This window comes from Pipistrellus hanaki (assembly GCF_964339955.1).
Source record: "Pipistrellus hanaki genome assembly, chromosome: 15".
NCBI lineage: Eukaryota > Metazoa > Chordata > Mammalia > Chiroptera > Vespertilionidae > Pipistrellus > Pipistrellus hanaki.
Window position 1 is genome coordinate 48567597 of NC_140517.1, and position 18802 is coordinate 48586398.

The 18802-nt window shown below is 41.5% G+C and overlaps 2 protein-coding genes across 3 annotated transcripts in view; both read left to right on the forward strand.

Moving 5' to 3' along the window:
• Nucleotides 1–18802, forward strand: part of LOC311633330 (zinc finger protein 560-like) — a gene marked incomplete at its 3' end in the record, with an annotated part of 186707 nt that overhangs the window by 142609 nt on the left and 25296 nt on the right. Inside the window, exons 1-3 of one of the 2 annotated variants that reach the window (XM_084905836.1) lie at nucleotides 8897–9056; nucleotides 11361–11507; nucleotides 14351–14477. The exons of the other annotated variant lie outside the window; for it this stretch is intronic. Of the exons in view, the coding sequence (XP_084761962.1) occupies nucleotides 11493–11507; nucleotides 14351–14477 (142 nt within the window). The 5' untranslated portion in view covers nucleotides 8897–9056; nucleotides 11361–11492. Of the gene's footprint in view, nucleotides 1–8896; nucleotides 9057–11360; nucleotides 11508–14350; nucleotides 14478–18802 lie in introns of those variants that run through there. 2 annotated transcript variants of the gene reach the window in all.
• Nucleotides 1–18802, forward strand: part of LOC311633328 (uncharacterized protein) — a 164584-nt gene that overhangs the window by 32697 nt on the left and 113085 nt on the right. The window lies entirely within an intron of this gene.

Genomic DNA, 18802 nt, shown 5'->3' on the forward strand with positions numbered 1-18802 from the left:
GTTATACAATTATCATGGTTTAATGAGTATTACAAAATGGTTCTTTTGGAACAAGTGTACATGTATAATGAAATTGTAACCATCAGTAAAGTTCTTTCTATCTCCCATTACTACCAGAGTACACATATTAGAGACAGAAGTTATCAATGGAACGAACATTGGAGAAACTTTAAGCAAGAGTCCTATCTTAATCATCGGAGAAGTGAGTTCACAGAGGACCATTATGAAAGTGGAAAAGTCTGTGACCCAAGGGTCAATCACGAAATGCACAAGGTTGTTCCTATCATGGAGAAGACACACAAAGAAAGTAAATGTGTCCAGTCTTTTCAGCAATCTTCAAATTACACTGAACAAGAGAATATTCATACTGGGGAGGAGGCTTACCAATAGTACCATTGTGATACAATCTCCAGTCAAATATTCAATCTGAATAGATGCAAAAGACTCCATAGTGGAGAAAAACCTTATACGTGTAAAGATTCTTGTAGGACATCTAATTGGCCTTCAGAACGTATGCTAAATCAGAAAATTCATACTGGAGAGAAGCCTTACAAATGGAAAACACGTGCCAAAGCCTTTAAATGCCATTTATCTCTTGTACGTAAGGGAAAAATTCATACTATTGCAAAATTTTACAAACTCAGGGAAAATGGAAAAGGCTTTAGCCATTCCTCCAAACATATTCAACATCATAGGAATCACATGGGAGAAAAGTTTTATAAATGTTCAGTATGTGGCAAAGCCTTTAGCTGGCCCTCAACCCTTAGCATTCATCAGAGAGTTCATACTAGAGAGAAGCCGTATAAATGTCGAGAATGTGACAAAGCCTTTAGCCAACACTCAACTCTTAGTATTCATCAGAGAATTCACACTGGAGAGAAACCTTATAAATATAAAAAATTTGGCAAATCCTTTATCAGTAAGGCAAATCTTACTTATAATCAAAGTTTTCATATTGAAGATAAGCTATATAAATGTAGAGAATGTGGTAAAGGATTCCTTCGTGCCTCAAACATGAATTGACATCTGAAAGCTCATAATGGAGAGAAACATTATAAATGTAGAGAATGTGACAAAGCCTTTAGAGATTCCTTCTCCCTCAATAGACATCAGAGAGTTCATATAGGAGAGAAGCCTTATAAATGTAGAGATTGTGGCAAAGCTTTTAGTCAGTCCTCACACCTTACTGTGCATCAGAGTATTCATACTGGGGAGAAGCAGCATGAATGTCAAGAATGTGGCAAATTCTTTACAGACGCCACAACCCTTATTGCACATCATCGAATACATACTGGGGAGAAGCCATATAAATGTAGAGAATGTGGCAAAGCCTTTAGACAGTTCTTACACCTTACTACACACGAGAGAGTTCATACCAGAGAGAAGCCATATAAATGTAGAAAATGTGGCAAAGCCCTCAGCCAGTCCTCATCCCTTAATCAACATCAGAGAGTTCATACTGGTGAGAAGTCTTTCAAAAGTAGAGAATGTGGCAAAGGATTCAGATTGGCATTATCCCTTAATTATCATCAGAGAATTCATACTGGAGAGAAGCCTTATAAATGTAATGGATGTAGCAAAGCCTTTACTCATTACTCATCCCTTAATAGTCATCAGAGGGTTCACACTGGAGAGAAGCCTTACAAATGCAGAGAATGTGATAAATCATTTGGCACCTCCTAATGCCTTACTTCTCATCAGAGGGTTCACAACAGAGAGAAATCTTACAAATGTAGAGAATGTGGCAAATTCTTTGGCAGCTCCTCACACCTTATCACCAGAGACTTCACATGGGAGAAAAGCCTTATACATGTAGAGAATGTGGCAAAGCCTTCACTGCCTCATCACACCTTACTATCCACCAGAGAGTTCATACTGGAGAGAAGCCTTATAAATGTAATGAATGTGGCAAAGTCTTTAGCCAGTCTTCCTCCCTTACTTCTCATCAGAGAGTTCACACTGGAAAGAAGCCCTATAAATGTAGAGAATGTGGCAAATCCTTTGCTCCTCAGACCTTACTAAGCATCAGTTCATTCTGGAGAGAAGCCTTATAAATATAGAGAATGTGGCAAAGCCTTTAGCCAGTCCTCATCTGTTACTTTTCATCAGAGTTCACCATAGAGAGTAGCCTTATAAATGTAGAAAATGTAAGAAAGCCATTTATCAGTGTTCCTGCCTTACTGCACAACAGAGATAGAAGTCTTAGGATTGTGAGGAGTGTTGTCCGTTCTTGATCAACTGTGAGAACTTACCTTACATCACAGAATTCATATTGGAAAGAAGCCTTATGAATGTGAAAATTATAAAAGTCCTTTAATAGCCATTCATGTATTACTGGAAACTCCATAACAAAAAGAGACCTCACAAATGTAGAGAATGGGCTTGAGCCTTTACCCATAGCTTAAAATTTACTGAACATCAGAGATTATTTAGTGGAGGAAAGTCTTACACTGTAAAAAAAAAAAAAAAGAATAATCCTTTAACCTGTGGTCAAACTTAACATTTTAGGCATCATTCTAAAGAGAAAGAGAAATAATATAAAGTATTTGGCGAAAGATTTAACCATGGTTGAAACTTCATTGAGAATGATAAAATTAGGTCTTCAAAATTATGAAGCATATGTCAAAGTGCATATCTTCATTTATATGTCACACAACATCTGATAATTATTACTGGGTAGAAGCCCAGCAGATAAAAAGAATGTGACAAAGCTTATTCAGTATGCAAACCTTACCTGACATCAGAATTCATACAGAGACAAACAATAAAAATGTAAACAATGTCCTAAAGTCTTTAATCGGCATTCACAGCTGATTAGAATTCATTCTAGAGGGAAACCTTAAATCTAAAGAATGTGGGAAATCCTATAGTTGGACTTACAGCCTCGGTAAATATTAAGGATTGTAATTGGGTAGAAATTCTACAATCATGATATAGGAGGAAGGACTTTTGTTCAAAATGCACCGTTTACAAATCTGCAAGGAATTTATACCTGAAAGTGACCTTCAAGATGTAAAAACTTGACTCAAGTATGTACCGTATTTTTCTGGCGTATAAGACGACCCCCTAATTTTACAGTTAAAACATAGGTTTAGGCCTATATTCACTGTATAAGACTACCCCCCACTTCCGAGGCAACACCCGTTCTTTTTTTAATAGACCGCCTCTCTGACTCTGGCCAATCTGAGCAGGCTTTTTACTAGAACACAGTGTAGCTTCGGGTACAGAACATGTATAATTTGCATAAAAAGCCTGCTTGGATTGGCTGAGTTAGAGAGGCGATCTATTAAAAAAAGAACTGGTGTTGCCTCCAAAGTGGGGCGTAGTCTTATACAGTGAATGTGTTTTAACTGTAAAATTAGGGGGTCGTCTTATACGCTGGAAAATATGGTAATTGATTATAAATTTTAAAGTATCATTGAATTCACACTAGATAGGTAGCCAAAATGTCTTTCTGGTATTGCTCTAAATCAGAATGGTTATTACACAGTGTCCTGCAAACTTTAAATGTAGTTAGGTAATATTTTGTGTGTTTGAGTATATCAAAAGAATTGATGTTTTCATATGTACAATTTTTTAAAATGTTATTTATATTGAAGTCACTTGAAGTATTTTGAAAAGGAAATAATGTGATTCTACTCCCATATCACTTGATGCTGTTAACATTTTATTCCTGGTTTTTGTATATGACACAATGGAGTTGATTGTTTCTGCCTTAAAGATCTGTGAGCTGTTGTATATTATATGGACTTCACTTGTGTGTACTTTCCCATGGAATATTTAATACATTCTAAGGCACACTATTTTTCTTCTATTAGAGAACTAGAGGCCCAGTGCTTGTGCACAGTAGGGTCTTTAGGCCTGGGTGCTGATCAGGGCCAATCAGATTCCCCCACTTCCCTACCTCCTCCTTCCCTTGCCACTTGTGCACCACCACCATTGTTTGCCCACCATATTCTGTGCCACTCTCTGATGGTCAGCGCACGTCATAGCCAATCACAATTATCTGGTGTTCTGGTTGAACTCCCCCGAGGGGATAATTTACATATTATCCTTTTATTATATAGGATTACTATATAGGATAACACTATGGAAAGAATCTTTTAAAATTCTTCTCTAGGTTGGTAAATGATATCATCAAAGTTAAATTTTTTTTCTGTGCCAATGTGTTCAGCTGAAAATTTTTTAGGGCTTATCCGTTTGTGGTTGTCACATTTAGGTGACCGGAACAGGATAGTACTGTCTGTGTAACAGGTCTTCATTAATTAAGAGGAATATTACAATACCTGTAACATTGTTGTATCCAGGCTGCAGAATTGGCATGAACTCTGCATGTGGAGAGAGGACACATTTCCCAGGCTGCACTGCTAGCTGAACTCAGAAAAGTTAATTCTATCTTTCATTTCCTATTTCCTGTTCCTCTCTGGTTTTTCACTTTGTCTTCTAGGCTGCCATTCTTTTGGCAGTGCTATGACCACAGCATGTAAAGCTCTTCCTGTCCCACATCAGCTTTTCAAGCCCTATAACTTCTACTCAGTAGTTTAGAATTTACTAATGCAAAGGCTAACATCAGAATTTGATGAATATTTTGCTTTATTTTCAGGAATCAGGTAGCCCACTATTCAGGTTCTCATGCTAACACTTACAGTTTTTAATACAAATACAAAGTTTTGGAATACCACAAATTGGCATCTGTGTACTTTGTATTTGGAATGCTTTTCTGGTAGTGATTTTTATTGGAAACCCTACGAATTTCTCAGTGTTACCTTTTGACTTCTTTTTTCTTTTTTCTTTTTCTTTTTAATATTTTTTAATTGATTTTCTACAGAGAGGAAGAGAGAGGTACAGAAAGCCAGAAACATCAATGAGAGAATCATCGATCAGCTGCCTCCTACACACCCCGCAATGGGGATGTGCCAGCTACCAAAGCCCTTGACCGGAATCTTGGTTGGGGTTAATTTGCATACTCTCTCTCTGATTGGCTGGTGGGCATGGCTTGTGCAGCAGGGTGATGGTTAATTTGCATATTACTATTTTATTAGGTAGGACAGGCCATTGAGATTATAGGAATTACCAAATTAACATTTATTTGAAAATGTACTCCCAAAACACAAAGACTTTTATTGTATTTTACATTAAATTTTTTCTGGTACATTCCAAAACCAGTTTGGCTCAGTGGATTGAGCGTCAGCCTGCAGACTGAAAGGTCCCAGGTTCCATTCCGGTCAAGGCCATGTGCCTTGGTTGCAGGCACATCCCTTTTGGAGGTTGTGCAGGAGGCAGCGTGTGGATGTTGCTCTCTTATCTATGTTTCTAGCTCTCTATCCCTCTCCCTTCCTCTCTGTAAAAAATTTAAAAAAATAAAATTCTTTCCCACAGAGTTGTTATGTTATCAGGTGTCTAACATGAATGGACATCTGTGCCTGTCTCTGACACTTCCCTCACCTACAATAGAAATCAGACTTTTCAAAATTAATAGCCCAATAATCATAAATAGGATGCCATCTAAAGAAATTGGTGTGGCCTTTTAAATGAATATTACTGCTATATTCTAGTAATTAATAATAACATGTTCTTTCAACTATATATATATGTATCACAGCTATTAATATTACTGAAGGTATATTATATGACTTAAACTATAAGAAAATATAATACTAGCCAAAACCGGTTTGGCTCAGTGGATAGAGCGTCGGTCTGTGGACTTGAAGGTCCCAGGTTTGATTCCGGTCAAGGGCATGTACATTGGTTGCGGGCACATCCCTGGTGTGGGGTGTGCGAGAGGTAGCTGATCGATGTCTCTCTTCCATCGATGTTTCTAGCTCTCTAGCTCTTTTCTCTCCCTTACTCTCTGTAAAAAATCAATAAAATGTTAAAAAAAAATATATATATATATAATACTAAACAATATATAATAAGTAAAACAAAACCTGAATCATAATAACTTATAAATTAAAATTAATCTATTGTGCTGGGCCAGTGTGGCTCTGTTATTAAACATAGACCTAGGAATGGAAAGGTCAGAGTTCCAGTCCAGGCTGGTGCACATGCCAGAGTTGTGGGCTCCGTCCCCAGGGAGGGGCACGCAGGAGACATCTGACCCAGGATCCTCTGTCATCATTCATGTTACTCTCTCTTCCTCTCCTTTCCTCACTAATATCAATAAAAATCTATTTTTAATTGCATATTAATATAGGCCCATAAGACCTGACTGCCTTCCATTTACATTACTTTCACTTAAAAAACAAAACAAAAAAAACTGGCCTTGACTGCCATCCAAGGTTACAGTCTTTCTCCAACCTCAGTGGTCCATTATTTATGAAGAAAAAATACTAAGACTGAGCCTTCCTAGAATGAACCTTCCCAGTGCCAGGGCACCTCACTATCCAACAAAAATTTGGCTCCTCAATACTTCCTTTGGGTTGATTTATGTCCCAAAGGGAATGTGTGCATGAAAAGGGGGCACATGCTAACTTAACAAGCTCTCTGAAGGCCTGCATGTCAGCCTGTCAGAGCCAAGAGACCTAAAGTAATCAGAAAGGATGGTCTGAAATGAAAATCTTTTTAAGAGCAGTTGTAGCAGGTAGTCAGGTATAAGACAAGAATATTCCTTAACAAAAAGGAATCCTTTCTTCAGCCTGTCTATTGTCGTTTGCAGCCAGGATAAAATTCCTTTGGAATATCAGGGTAACTCCCCCCTTTTCCAGAGCCCTCAGGACACAACCAGTGCACCAGGACAAAACCATAAACCTTCTCATGTATGTTATGCTAATGGTTCACAGTTAGGTAAGGTGTGTTCACATACATAAAAGACATGTATCTATCGCCAATGGATTTCATATTATCCCATTGCATCTTCTCTTTTAATTATCTATAATAATCTATAATAATAAAAGGATAATATGCAAGTCTACTGAATGACCTAACAGCAGACCCCAGGACGACCTAGATGACCACGCTATGACACCAATTGGTGCCAAGTCATCCAAGCAGATGAGATTCGTTGGGGGCCCAGCCATTGCTCCATGACCACCCTGCAGAGGGAGGCACAGGTCACCAGCCAGTGGGGAGATCGATCAATTGGGGAGCTCCATAGTTGCCCCAAAGAGAAAGGCCCTGGTCACCAAAGAAGAGGGGACAATCCATCACATAGTCCTGGCCGGGTGGGCAGGGCCTACCTCTTTGGTGCAATTGATGATGGAGCCCTGGGATAGAGAGCCCCAGAGAGGAAGGCCCAGATTATCAGGCTACGGCACTGTGGTGTGTGGGCGGGGTGTACCTCTTTGAGGTGATCAATCCCAAGGCTCCTCGACTGTGATAGGGCTCAGGCTGACCTGAAAGACTCCTCCAAGGGCACGATTTTCATGCACTGAGCCTCTAGTGATGTAAAAAGTAAAAAGCACAAATGCTGTTCTCTGGAACCTTATCTCAATTTGTTGCAATTTTGCTTCCTGGCACTTGTGAACAGTTTGGCTCAAATAAACTCCCAAAAATTCTTCATACTTTTGAATGTATCTTATGTTGACAGGAAGATGTTAAGATATACGGAATTGGGGACTGTATTTAACAGAGAGTTAAACATCACTACACATTGATTCCGTGATCCCCAAAGCCCAGCAGGGAGCCAAGTCCGATGCAATTAACAAGAGAGCCTCTTCCATGTTAACATGGGCTCAGTCCCACTCACGCCAACAGCATGGCGGATCAGAGCTCGAACTTTGACAAGTCCAGGGCTTTTATACCGGTGGTGATGTCACTGCTTTGGCTGACCCCAATTGGTTGGGTGAGAGCTAGGGTCCAGTTACACAAAATGGAGGTTAGCTCCGCCCTGCCCCACAGGAGGCAGGATTCTAGTCAGGAGTTAGCCTCGCTCTGCCCTGCCCTCGCAACATCTGTCAATACACATCTTAGAGAAACCTTAAAGGTATAATATGTGTGGAGAAGATCTTATCCAAAATCGCGTCCTCGAAGGGTCCCCATAATATGATTTTGGAAAGCAATGTTAGAAATGACAGGAGTGATGATTGTCAGGGGGAAAACGGAAGACCTTTCTTTTTATTTGCAGTAACTTTCCATTCGCTATGAAAAGCACCTGGTAATTACCCGCAGAGATGGCTGACTTCCTTAATTCCAGCTGCCTCTCCTACAATGGCGAGACAGAGGGGCTGAGAGAGCAGGCTGCCTGCCCCCTCCTGCCTCCCCCCTGAGGTTTTAATGACTCAGGGGAAACTGGAGGCAGGAAGTTTCTGATTTCAAACCCAATCTGCCCCACTTTTGAATTCTCTATAACTTCACTGTAAGAATGTTACAGGCTTGGAAGATCCTGGGAAAGACACCTCCCTGGGGCATGTGCAGCTGAAGGGCAGACCAGCCAGTAGCTCCAAGCACAGCCTCTGGGATCTGGAAAACTTCAGTGAATTCCCCTGAGTCCCTCCTGTTTGGTCCCACCCACAGGAGCCAGCCCCACAGACAGGGTGAGACTTTAGGAAATCGCTCTCCATTCCCTCACTGCAGGATTAGACCAGAATACTGGTGTCAGCCCTGAGAGGGTGACTAAGTTTCCTTTAGGGTAGAAGTATGCCTTACACTGGTCAGGAAGCGGGTAAAAGCATTGGTCAAGAGGAGGGGAGGCAGGATTTGGTGAAGGGGGTCCAGGAAGGAGATTTCACCAGTGGGCCCGGGGAAGGGCAGTTCTTATGTTGCCTCTGGGGGTGTCAGCCCAGATCCCCAAATTGTGAAGGAGCTGTGGAAACAGAGTACAGGCTGCCCCCTGGCCCCGCCCCGCCCCGCCCCGCCCCGCCCCGCCCCCTCCCTCTGTCCCCGCACAGGCCTGGCCCCGCCCCCACCGCGGAGCCGCTCCGCTCAGGCCCCGCCCCCCGCAGGGAGGCGCATGCGCAGTCCCGGCAGCCGGAAGCGGCTGCGGAGGGGCCGGTGGCGGCTCCCTGAGGCGGTGTCTGTGCTTTAAAGCTGCTCCCGGCCCCTCCCCGCAGGGCGGGCTGAGGGCGCTGCGGGCGCTGAAGTCCGTGTGGGAGCCCCGCCCGGAGCCCCTCCCGGCGGTGAGTGCGCGTCCCGGGGGCTGCGCAGCGGAGGCGCCGCGTTCCTCTGGGGAAACTGAGGCCCGGTCCGCGGTCTGTCCGCCTCTGGCTGTGGGCCCGCCCGCCGCGTGGTTTTCCCGCCGAAAACCGTCCCCGGGGCCGCCGGGGCCCCCGCGGGGCTGGAGGTCTGGTCAGTGGTTCCCGCCCTTTGCCCTCCCCCGCCCGGCGCTTCCCGCCCAAAGAGCCCGGATGGCCCCGGCCTGGGGGTCTGCGCCCGCCCTCCTGGGCCCCCCATTAATCAGGTCTGAGTGCCAGGGGGGCCAGGGCCATGGGGTGGGCTCGGGGAGAACGCGGTGTCCCCGGAAGAGGGACCTGCCCCAGGGAGGGCTTTGTGGGAGCGGGGACTGCGGGGCGGGGGCCGGGCTGGGGGGCAGGAGAGGGAGGGGAGACAGACCCGGGGAGGAGGAGGGCGGGGAGGGGTCCACAGAGGGGCCAGAGGGGTGCGGGAGGGACTGGACGGCGATGGTGGGAGTGAGGGGGTAACTGGGGAAAGCAGTGGAGAAATAGGAGAGGGGGAGCCCAGAGAGAGGAAGGGGCGCTGAGAGGGAGAGGGTCCTGGTGAGCAGAAGGGGGGCCGCACAGGAGGAGGCACTTCAGACGGAGACACTGGTTCAGAGAAGAGCTGGGGAGCGAGTGCAGGGACAGAAAGTGGGACTCAGGGATGAGGGAGCAGAGGGGGAGCAGGACAGACTGTAACAGGCAGCAGAGGGGACACAGGCGTGGGGAGGGAAAGAGAGGGGGACACAGGAAAACTCCAATCAGCTTGGTTCAGTGGTTGAAGGTGATGCTATGAACCAGGAGGTAACAGTTCAATTCCTGGTCTTATTTTTCGGCTTAGTCCCCACTGGGAAGCTTGCAGGAGTCAGCCAATCAATGATTCTATCCCATCATTGATGTTACTATCTCTCCCTCTCCCACTCTGAAATCAATAAAAGTACATATTAAAACAAAAAATAAAAAACATAGGAAAAGACACACTGGAGAGAAAGGGAACGGTAAGACAGAAACATCCATAGTCAGAAATACATAGTAATGGGAAGGAGGAAAACACTGATTGGTGAGTGGTAAGTTGATGGTATGTGTTGGATTAAGTTGTGATGTATTGGTTTGTGGCTTTATATGTTCAGTTTAACATCTGAATTATTTAACCTGAGAAGTCACTACATTAAAAGTAAAAAAAACACACACAACCTAGTCGTTTTTAGTTTTAAATATATTGTTTGAAGTTCAGATTCTGAGCCCTGCATTTTTTCTACTGTTTACCATATGTGGAAACATTCATTGGAGGTGAGCTCAGTGTGCACTTTGTAAAGATATCAGTGATCATCATAGTCGGAAGCTAATTCTGTGAGTTGGTGTAATGTTCAGCACCTCTTCCTTCCCCTCATGTGATTTGTTCTATTACTGACTTTGAGCCGCAAAGGAGCTGTTCCCTTCAAGTCCCTCTTGTCCATTCTCTGAAAATACTGAAGGATAGACTGAATTAATCTAGAACCTTATCCCCACAGAGCCCATCTATTCATGGTGAAGTCACTTGGTCAGTATAATTCAATAGGTAACTTTTCCCAAAGGCTTGAGGATGAAGATCTGTTTTCTTTTTTAAAATATAATTCATTGATTTTTTTTTACAGAGAGAAAGGGAGAGGGAAAGAGAGCTAGAAACACGGATAAGAGAGAAACATCCACCAGCTGACCAGCTGCCTCTCGCACACCCCCTACCGGGGATGTGCCCGCAAGCAATGTACATGTCCTTAACCGGAATCGAACCTGGGATCCTTCAGTCCTCAGGCCGACGCTCTATCCGCTGAGCCAAACCAGTTAGTACATGAAGATCTATTTTCCATAATTTCTTGGAAAAAGAGAATGGAAAGTTACCTGGGAATCCTGCACCTATACGAGTTCCTCCTTCAACCCCTCTAACTACCAAGAGGTCTCAGGTGTGCTGTGTCTGATGTCTTGACCCAGCACTACTAAAACTGCTCTGGGGGAGTCCCGCAGGACCCAGGAGGAAACTCCTTAAAGATAGCATGTCTTGGACCTCAGGGTATGCTTTTTTTAGGGGAAGTAAAGGGTGTTCTGTTGGGTTTGGGGGTTCAGCAGAGGAGCACATGTTCTCAATGCTGTAGGAGTTTGTGGAAGTCTTTAGAAGGACAAACACATGAAGACAGAATAAAATCCCTGACAGTGTGGTCTCCATGGAAGAGCTTATTGTTCTTGACTCCTGTGACAGAGGACAAGAGAGTTTGGTCTTTTCCTCATTTCCAGGTCCTTCTGACTGTGAGTGTCCTGTGAGCTGATTAGTGGGCTGTGTGGACTATTTTGAAGGCATATTCTGTGACTCTTCAACATATTGTTACCTGAGAAAACAACCCAGACCCTGATCAGGACGAGGACCAAATGGCTGCTTTCCAGGTAGAAGACGTGCCCTGTGTCAGAGGCTGTTTGCGTTTTCTTGAACATCTGTTGATAGGTTTCTCTTTCCCTTCCCACACCTATGTCCCCTCTGCTGCCCGTTACACTCTGTCTTGTTACGCACAGCTGGCTAACTCAGTGCTGCTTCTCTCTGCTCCATCATCCTAAACGCCCATTTCTGTAGCTCCATTCACTCCCCCAGATCTTCTCCTCTGCATTATCTTTCTTTTTATCGTTTTTTTAAATTTCAATAAGTCTTTATTGTTCAGATTATTACAATTGTTCCTCTTTTTCCCCCCCCATAGCTCCCCTCCACCTGGTTCCCACCCCACCCTTTGCCTTTACCACCCCCCTCCATAGGTGTATGATTTTTGTCCAGTCTCTCCCACACCCCCTTTTTCCCAAGGATTGTTAGTCCACTCCCTTTCTCTGCCCCTCATTCTATTGTATTCACCAGTTTATTCTGTTTATCACATTTTTTATTCACTTGATTTTTAGACACACTTGTTGATAGATATGTATTTGTTGTTCGTAATTTTTATCTTTAACTTTTTCTTCTTCTTCCTCTTCTTAAAGAATACCTTAAAGATAATTTTTATCTTTAACTTTTTCTTCTTCTTCCTCTTCTTAAAGAATACTTTTTCTTCTTCTTCCTCTTCTTAAAGAATACCTTTCAGCATTTTCTTACCTATGAAGCTCTTTATCTGAACTTCAGTTCTTAATGATAGCTTTGCTGGGTGGAGTAATCTTGGTTGTAGGTTCTTACTATTCATCACTTTGAATATTTCTTGGCACTCCCTTCTGGCCTGCATAGTTTCTGTTGAGAAATCAGCTGATAATCCTATGGGTAGTCCCTTGTAGGTAACTAACTGCTTTTCTCTTGCTGCTTTGAATATTTAATTATGATGTGTATTGGTGTAGTCCTCTTTGGAATCCTCTTGTTTGAGGGTCTCTGCACTTTATGGACTTGTAAGTCTATTTCACCAGGTATGGGAGATTTCTGTCATTATTTCTTCAAATAGGTTTTTAATATCTTGCTCTCTCTCTTCTTCTGGCACCCCCATAATTCCGATGTTGGTATCCTTGAAGTTTTCCCAGCGGCTCCTTACACTATCTTCATATTTTTGGATTCTTTTTTCTTTATGCTTTTCTGGTTGGGTATTTTTTGCTTCTTTGTATTTCAAATCTTTAACTTGATTCTTGCATACCTCTACCTTCCTGCCTTCCACCTTCCAAAACTCAATGAAAAAAATCTTCCCATGTGAGGATTTACAACCCACATAAGGGAAACAATAGGTCTAACTTGTTTTCTATCCACACGTTTTTCTCCTTATTGTGTTTAAAAGACACAAAGGGGATCATACACAAATTTATTAATGAGATTTATGGAATAACTAAACCATTAAAATATAAATATATTTTATTGATATTTTACAGAGAGTAAGGGAGAGGGACAGAGAGCCAGAAACATCAATGAGAGAGAAACATCGATCAGCTGCCTCTTGCACACCCCCTACTGGGGATGTGCCCACAACCAAGGTACATGCCCCTGACTGGAATCGAACCTGGGACCCTTCAGTCTGCAGATCGATGCTCTATCCACTGAGCCAAATGGGTTCCGGCAACTAAACCATCTTGATTTCAGTTGTAAAATGTGTGTCTGTGTGCCTAAACTGTTAATGTTATGTCAGTTACTTTTTCTTTTCGTTTTTCCCCCCAACTACATGTTTATAAATTTCAGATAAGAAGGGAGAGGTAGAGAGAAATAGAAACATCAATGCTGAGAGAGAATCATTGATTAGCTGCCTTCTGCACAACCCACACTGGGGATCGAGCCCATAACTTTGTTGTGTCTAGACTGGATATCAAACCAGTGACTTCTTGGTGCATGGGTCAGTGCTTAACCACTGGTCCACACCAACTGGACCAGGCAGGGCAATCTTGTTGTAAGATTATGCATAGTAAATTTTCAACTAGGATTGTGATTCTTGTGTCTTATTCTATGAGAACTAAACTCCATGAAGAAACCCTTTCAGTTAAAAGTTCTCCAGGAATTTTTTCCTTTTGTTTCATGTATTCAGAAGTATGGCACTTGATACTGTATGCAGAAATATTGACATCACAAGAGAAAGGCGAGCTTGTTACACATGTGGAAACACAGGCCTCATCTCAGAAACTGGATCAGAATCTGTGTCTTTACATGAGTTCCTTTCCTTGGGGTCCTCTTCACAGTTGCGAAGAAGTACCTATACTTCCAACCCATCATGTTTTTTACACAAATGACCCTGAATGATGCAAACACAGCACAAAGAAATCCATATGTCTCGGTCCTGGCCTTAATTTTATTTCATTTTATTTATTTTTAGTATATTCTTAAGTGTTTCAGGGATGAAGGGAGAGAGAGAAACATGAATGATGAGATAATCATTGCTTGCCTGCCTTCTGCACACTCCCTTCTTGGGATGGAGCCCTCAACCCAGGCATGTGGTCCTTGACTGGAATCGAACCTGTGACTCTTCGGTCACTCTATTTACTCAGTGCAGGTCTTAGTGAGCAGGCTAACACTCTATCAACTGAGCCATACTGGCTAGGGCCATGCCTTCATTTTAAAGTTTATTTTCCTCTAAAGTAAAATATGTATCATGGGTTTGTGGACATGTGTCATCTTCATTTGTCAGTTTTAGATTACACATCAGAGAATGTTAGTGGGACAAAATGATCTTATTGGGTGATTCAGGATATTCTGTTAGGTCCAAACCTCTTCTCCCTAAACACTGTTTTCATGTTGGGTGACATTGTGATCTCTTCTGGTGACCTCCTGGCAAATGTGTCTTTTCTTTCAGGGACCGTTGACCTTCAGGGATGTGGCCATAGACTTCTCTCAGGAGGAATGGGAATGCCTGGACTCAGCCCAGCGGAAGTTGTACCTTGAAGTGATGTTGGAGAACTACAGCAACCTGGCTTCTCTGGGTGAGGATGACTTCCTTCCTGAGTTTCTACTCCACCACCAGGGTTTCGTTTCCTTTATTATTTTACCACTAGAAGCCTAGTGCACGGATTTATTGCAGTATAGGTCCCTAAGCCTGGCCTCCCCGCCTCCTGGGCTCCTCCTTCCTTTGCTCCCTCAGCATCTTGCTGCCTTTGGTGGCCACCTACCTCTTGCACACCTCCTACTGGGGATGTGCCCGCAACCAAGTACATGAACTTAATCGGAATCGAACCTGAGCCCTTTCAGTCCGCAGGCTGACGCTCTATCCACTGAGCCAAACCGGTTTCGGCTATATTCTTTTTTTTTTTTTTTTCTTTTTTTTTTAAATATATTTTATTGATATTTTACAGAGAGGAAGGGAGAGAGATAGAGAGCTAGAAACGTCAATGAGAGAGAAACATTGACCAGCTGCCTCTTGCACACCCCCTACTGGGGATGTGCCCGCAACCAATGTACATGCCCTTGACCGGAATCGGACCTGGGACCTTTCAGTCCTCAGACCGACGCTCTACCAGTGAGCCAAACCGGTTTTGGCTGTATATTATTCTTTATTTCAGTCAGTGTATGCTTAATTTCTAGTTGATCCTTTTTCATACCCTTAAGAGTCTCACTAAATTTATCGACGGTTGCTAGAAATTTTTTGAAAAACCTTATAACTGTGGTTTTGAACTCTGTATCCTTCATTTCTTTCGTTTGTGACCAGTTTCTTTGTCTCCACATTTTGGCTGCTTCCCGGAGTTAATAGAGTGGCTTTGTGTGCTAGGTGTCCTATAGTGCCCAGTGGTTCAGCTTCCCCAGTTACCTGAGGTGGACACTCTTGGTGCACCCCTTTGTGGGCTGTGTGCATAGTCTTATTGTAGTTAAATCTTTTTTTTTTTTTTTTTAAGATATGCACATTTTATTTTTATTTATTTTTAAAAAATATATTTTATTAATTTTTTACAGGGAGGAAGATAGGGTGATAGAGATAATAATAATCTATTAAAAGAAAACTTATAGGAAAGTTTTTGTTGTTGTTTACTTTGTTGTTCCTTTTGGTTTGCATCCCTGGTGGAGGGTGTGCGGGAGGCAGCTGATCGATGATTCTCTCTCATTGATGTTTCCAACTCTCTATTCCTCTCTGTAAAAAAATCAGTAAAATATATATTTTTTAAAAATGTATTTTTAAAAAAACTTTCCTATAAGTTTTCTTTTAATAGATTATTAGTAGTTTTATTTTTCAAATCTTTTATCTACTTTGGTTTAATATTTGTACACGCTGTTGAATAACAGTCCAACTTCACTCATTCCTTTACACGTAGACATCTGAGTATCTCAACACTATTCGTATTTGTGAGGCTATCTTTTATGAGAAATCGTAAGTAGGCTCTTTATTCTATAGTGCTTTTTTGTAGTTCTTGTTAATCCTCACATGAGAACACTTTTTCCATTGCTTTTCAGAGAGAATGGAAGGGAGGGAGGAAAGGGGGAACAGAAAGGGAAACATCCATGTGAGAGATACACATTGCCTGTCCCCCTGTTTCTCGCACTTCAACGCAGGTGGGGGTGGGAATTTGCAACCAGGTGTGTGCTTTTTAAGGGGATTTGAACCCGCAACCCTTAAGTAAGTGCACAGGGTGATGCCCTAACCCTCAGGCACACTGACCAGGGCCTCCGTGCTCCTTTATTTACCTCTGTCTTAATGTGTAGATGATACTTTGGATAATATCAATTTTGAAATAGTTTTTAAAATCATGAAGCGTGATACCTTTAAGCTTAAACTGTCTCTCCTATGTTTATTTTAGTTCCCTGGTGTCTTTTGTCATTTCATATCAGTTTTAGGATGAGGTTTGTTAATTTTGTGAAAAGGGACATGGATAATAACTGCTTTGAATGTTTGTGTCAACCTTGGCTACTTGTGACAGCTCAAACTGTTAGCATTCCAATTTAAGGTCATTGCATGTGTAGTTAATTTATTGAGTTCTTTAATTACACCCAGCACTACTTTATACTCTATTTTCATTTATTTATTTATTTATTTAAAAATATTTTATTAACTTTTAACAGAGAGGAAGGGAGAGGAATAGAGAGTTAGAAACGTCCATAAGAGAGAAACATCGATCAGCTACATCTTGGACACCCCCTACTGGGGATGTGCCTGCAACCAAGGTACATGCCCCTGACCGGAATCGAACCTGGAACCATTCAGTCCGCAGGCTGATGCTCTATTCACTGAGCCAAACCGGTTAGGGCGACTTAAAATATCTTAAGGTTATAACGATGTATCTTAAACTCAGTGTCAATTTCATACAAAAGTCTGCTAATTGCCATTTCTGACCATGTACACATATGAGTTTATATCACTTTACTTTTTACTATGTCTTATAGCAGAGATTTTTTTATTTAATTCCTTTTATTTATTTTTTATAAATACATTTATATTTCAGAGGAGATGGGGATGGAGATAGAAACATTCCCAATGAAAGAGAATAATTGATTGGCCTCCTTTTGCACATGCCAATCTGGGGAATGAGCCCACAACACAGGCATGTGCCCTGACCAGGAATTGAATTGTGACTACCTGGTTCATAGGTATACCCTTTACCACTGAGCTATGCTGTTCAGACTATTCCTTTTATTTTCTAAAGTTCCACAAGAGAAATCAAAGTGACATGTGTTTCTTTTTTAGAACACCACAAATTTTTATATTTCTATATATTTTTTCACATAGAAGGAATCTTCATATGTTCATATTTATTGCCAGAAGTGTGTTTCTGAAGAATTATTTTTAGTGCAAGTCTAATAATGAGAGTTTTGGATATGGAAAATTTTTTACTCTCCATTGTTGATCATCTGTTTTATCAGTATTTTTGTTGGATGGTTTTTGTTCATTTAATAGTTCCCTGTTTTATTTCATACTCTTTCCTTGCCCCCAATAGTATTCTACTTAGAAATCCCCTAATGATCTTAGAGTAGCTATCTTTTCCATTACAAATTATATCTTTATACGCTTTTTAGATACTTATGATATTTTGAATATCATAAGTATTCTAGTACTTATGACATTTCCTTCTTTTTTATCTGTTCTCATGTTTATATTCATAATACTTAGAATTCAGTTAGCTGCTTGCATTTGTATGTCTCTCCAATTGTCAGGATGTTACATGATTAATTTTTTATATGAGCTACCTACTCCTTTTCACATTCCTGTCTTTATTGGGTCCTTTTGGAGGTCAGTTTGTTAGTGTCTTAGGAAATCTTTAAAATCTCTTCATATTTCCACATGTTTATTGGCTTTTCTTCAAGATTTTATTGAATTAACATTTTAATGATTTATGTACTAATTATTTCATCATTTAATTATTTTTAAAATATATTCTTATTGATTTCAGAGATATAGGGAGTGGGAGAGAGAGATAGAAACATCAGTGAAGAGAATCATCAGTCGGCTGCCTCCTGCATGATTGGTGATCAAGCCTTCACCCCAGGCCTGTGCCCTGACATGGAACCAAACCATGACCTCCTGGGTCATAGATAGACACTCAACTACTGAGCAAATTCCCGGCAAATTCTTTGATGTTGAAAGTGTCTTTCATTAATGATTCTACTGTATTTGTTAATTCTGGTATTATGTTTTGCAATATCCCCTTTCGGTGGTGTTTATAAAATACTTTCTCATTGTATTTTTATTTTGGTTATATAATGTTTTGGTGATATTATATAGTTGTATTTTTCTCCCCTTTTTGGCTTTAAGGTACTTATTTGCCCTTTTTTTGAGATAATTAATATACTTCCATTAATATAGTGCCAGTCTGATTACATTTATTCTGTTTTCCTGATGGTACACTTTTTCTGTTTCTTTGGATGACTTCATATATGTTGTTGAGATTCTGGAATTATAAACAAGCAGGATTTTGAACATGCTTTCTATAGGAGGAAACAAATAATAACCATCTGTAGCACAAATTCTACTTTTGGTCAACACTGTTTTCAGGATCTGTATTCTTAGTTCGGTTGTGTGTTTCATTTCCTATTTGGAAATGTTCTCTATTTATTTTTTTTATTTTTATTTTTTTTTAATATATTTTATTGATTTTTTACAGAGAGGAAGAGAGAGATAGATAGTTAGAAACATCGATGAGAGAGACATCAATCAGCTGCCTCTTGCACACCCCCCACTGGGAATGTGCCCGCAACCAATGTACATGCCCTTGACCGGAATCGAACCCAGGACCCTTCAGTCCTCAGGATGATGCTCTATCCAATGAGCCAAACCAGTTTCGGCTGTTCTTTGTTTATTTCTCAGACCCATGGTATCTTTTAGGGC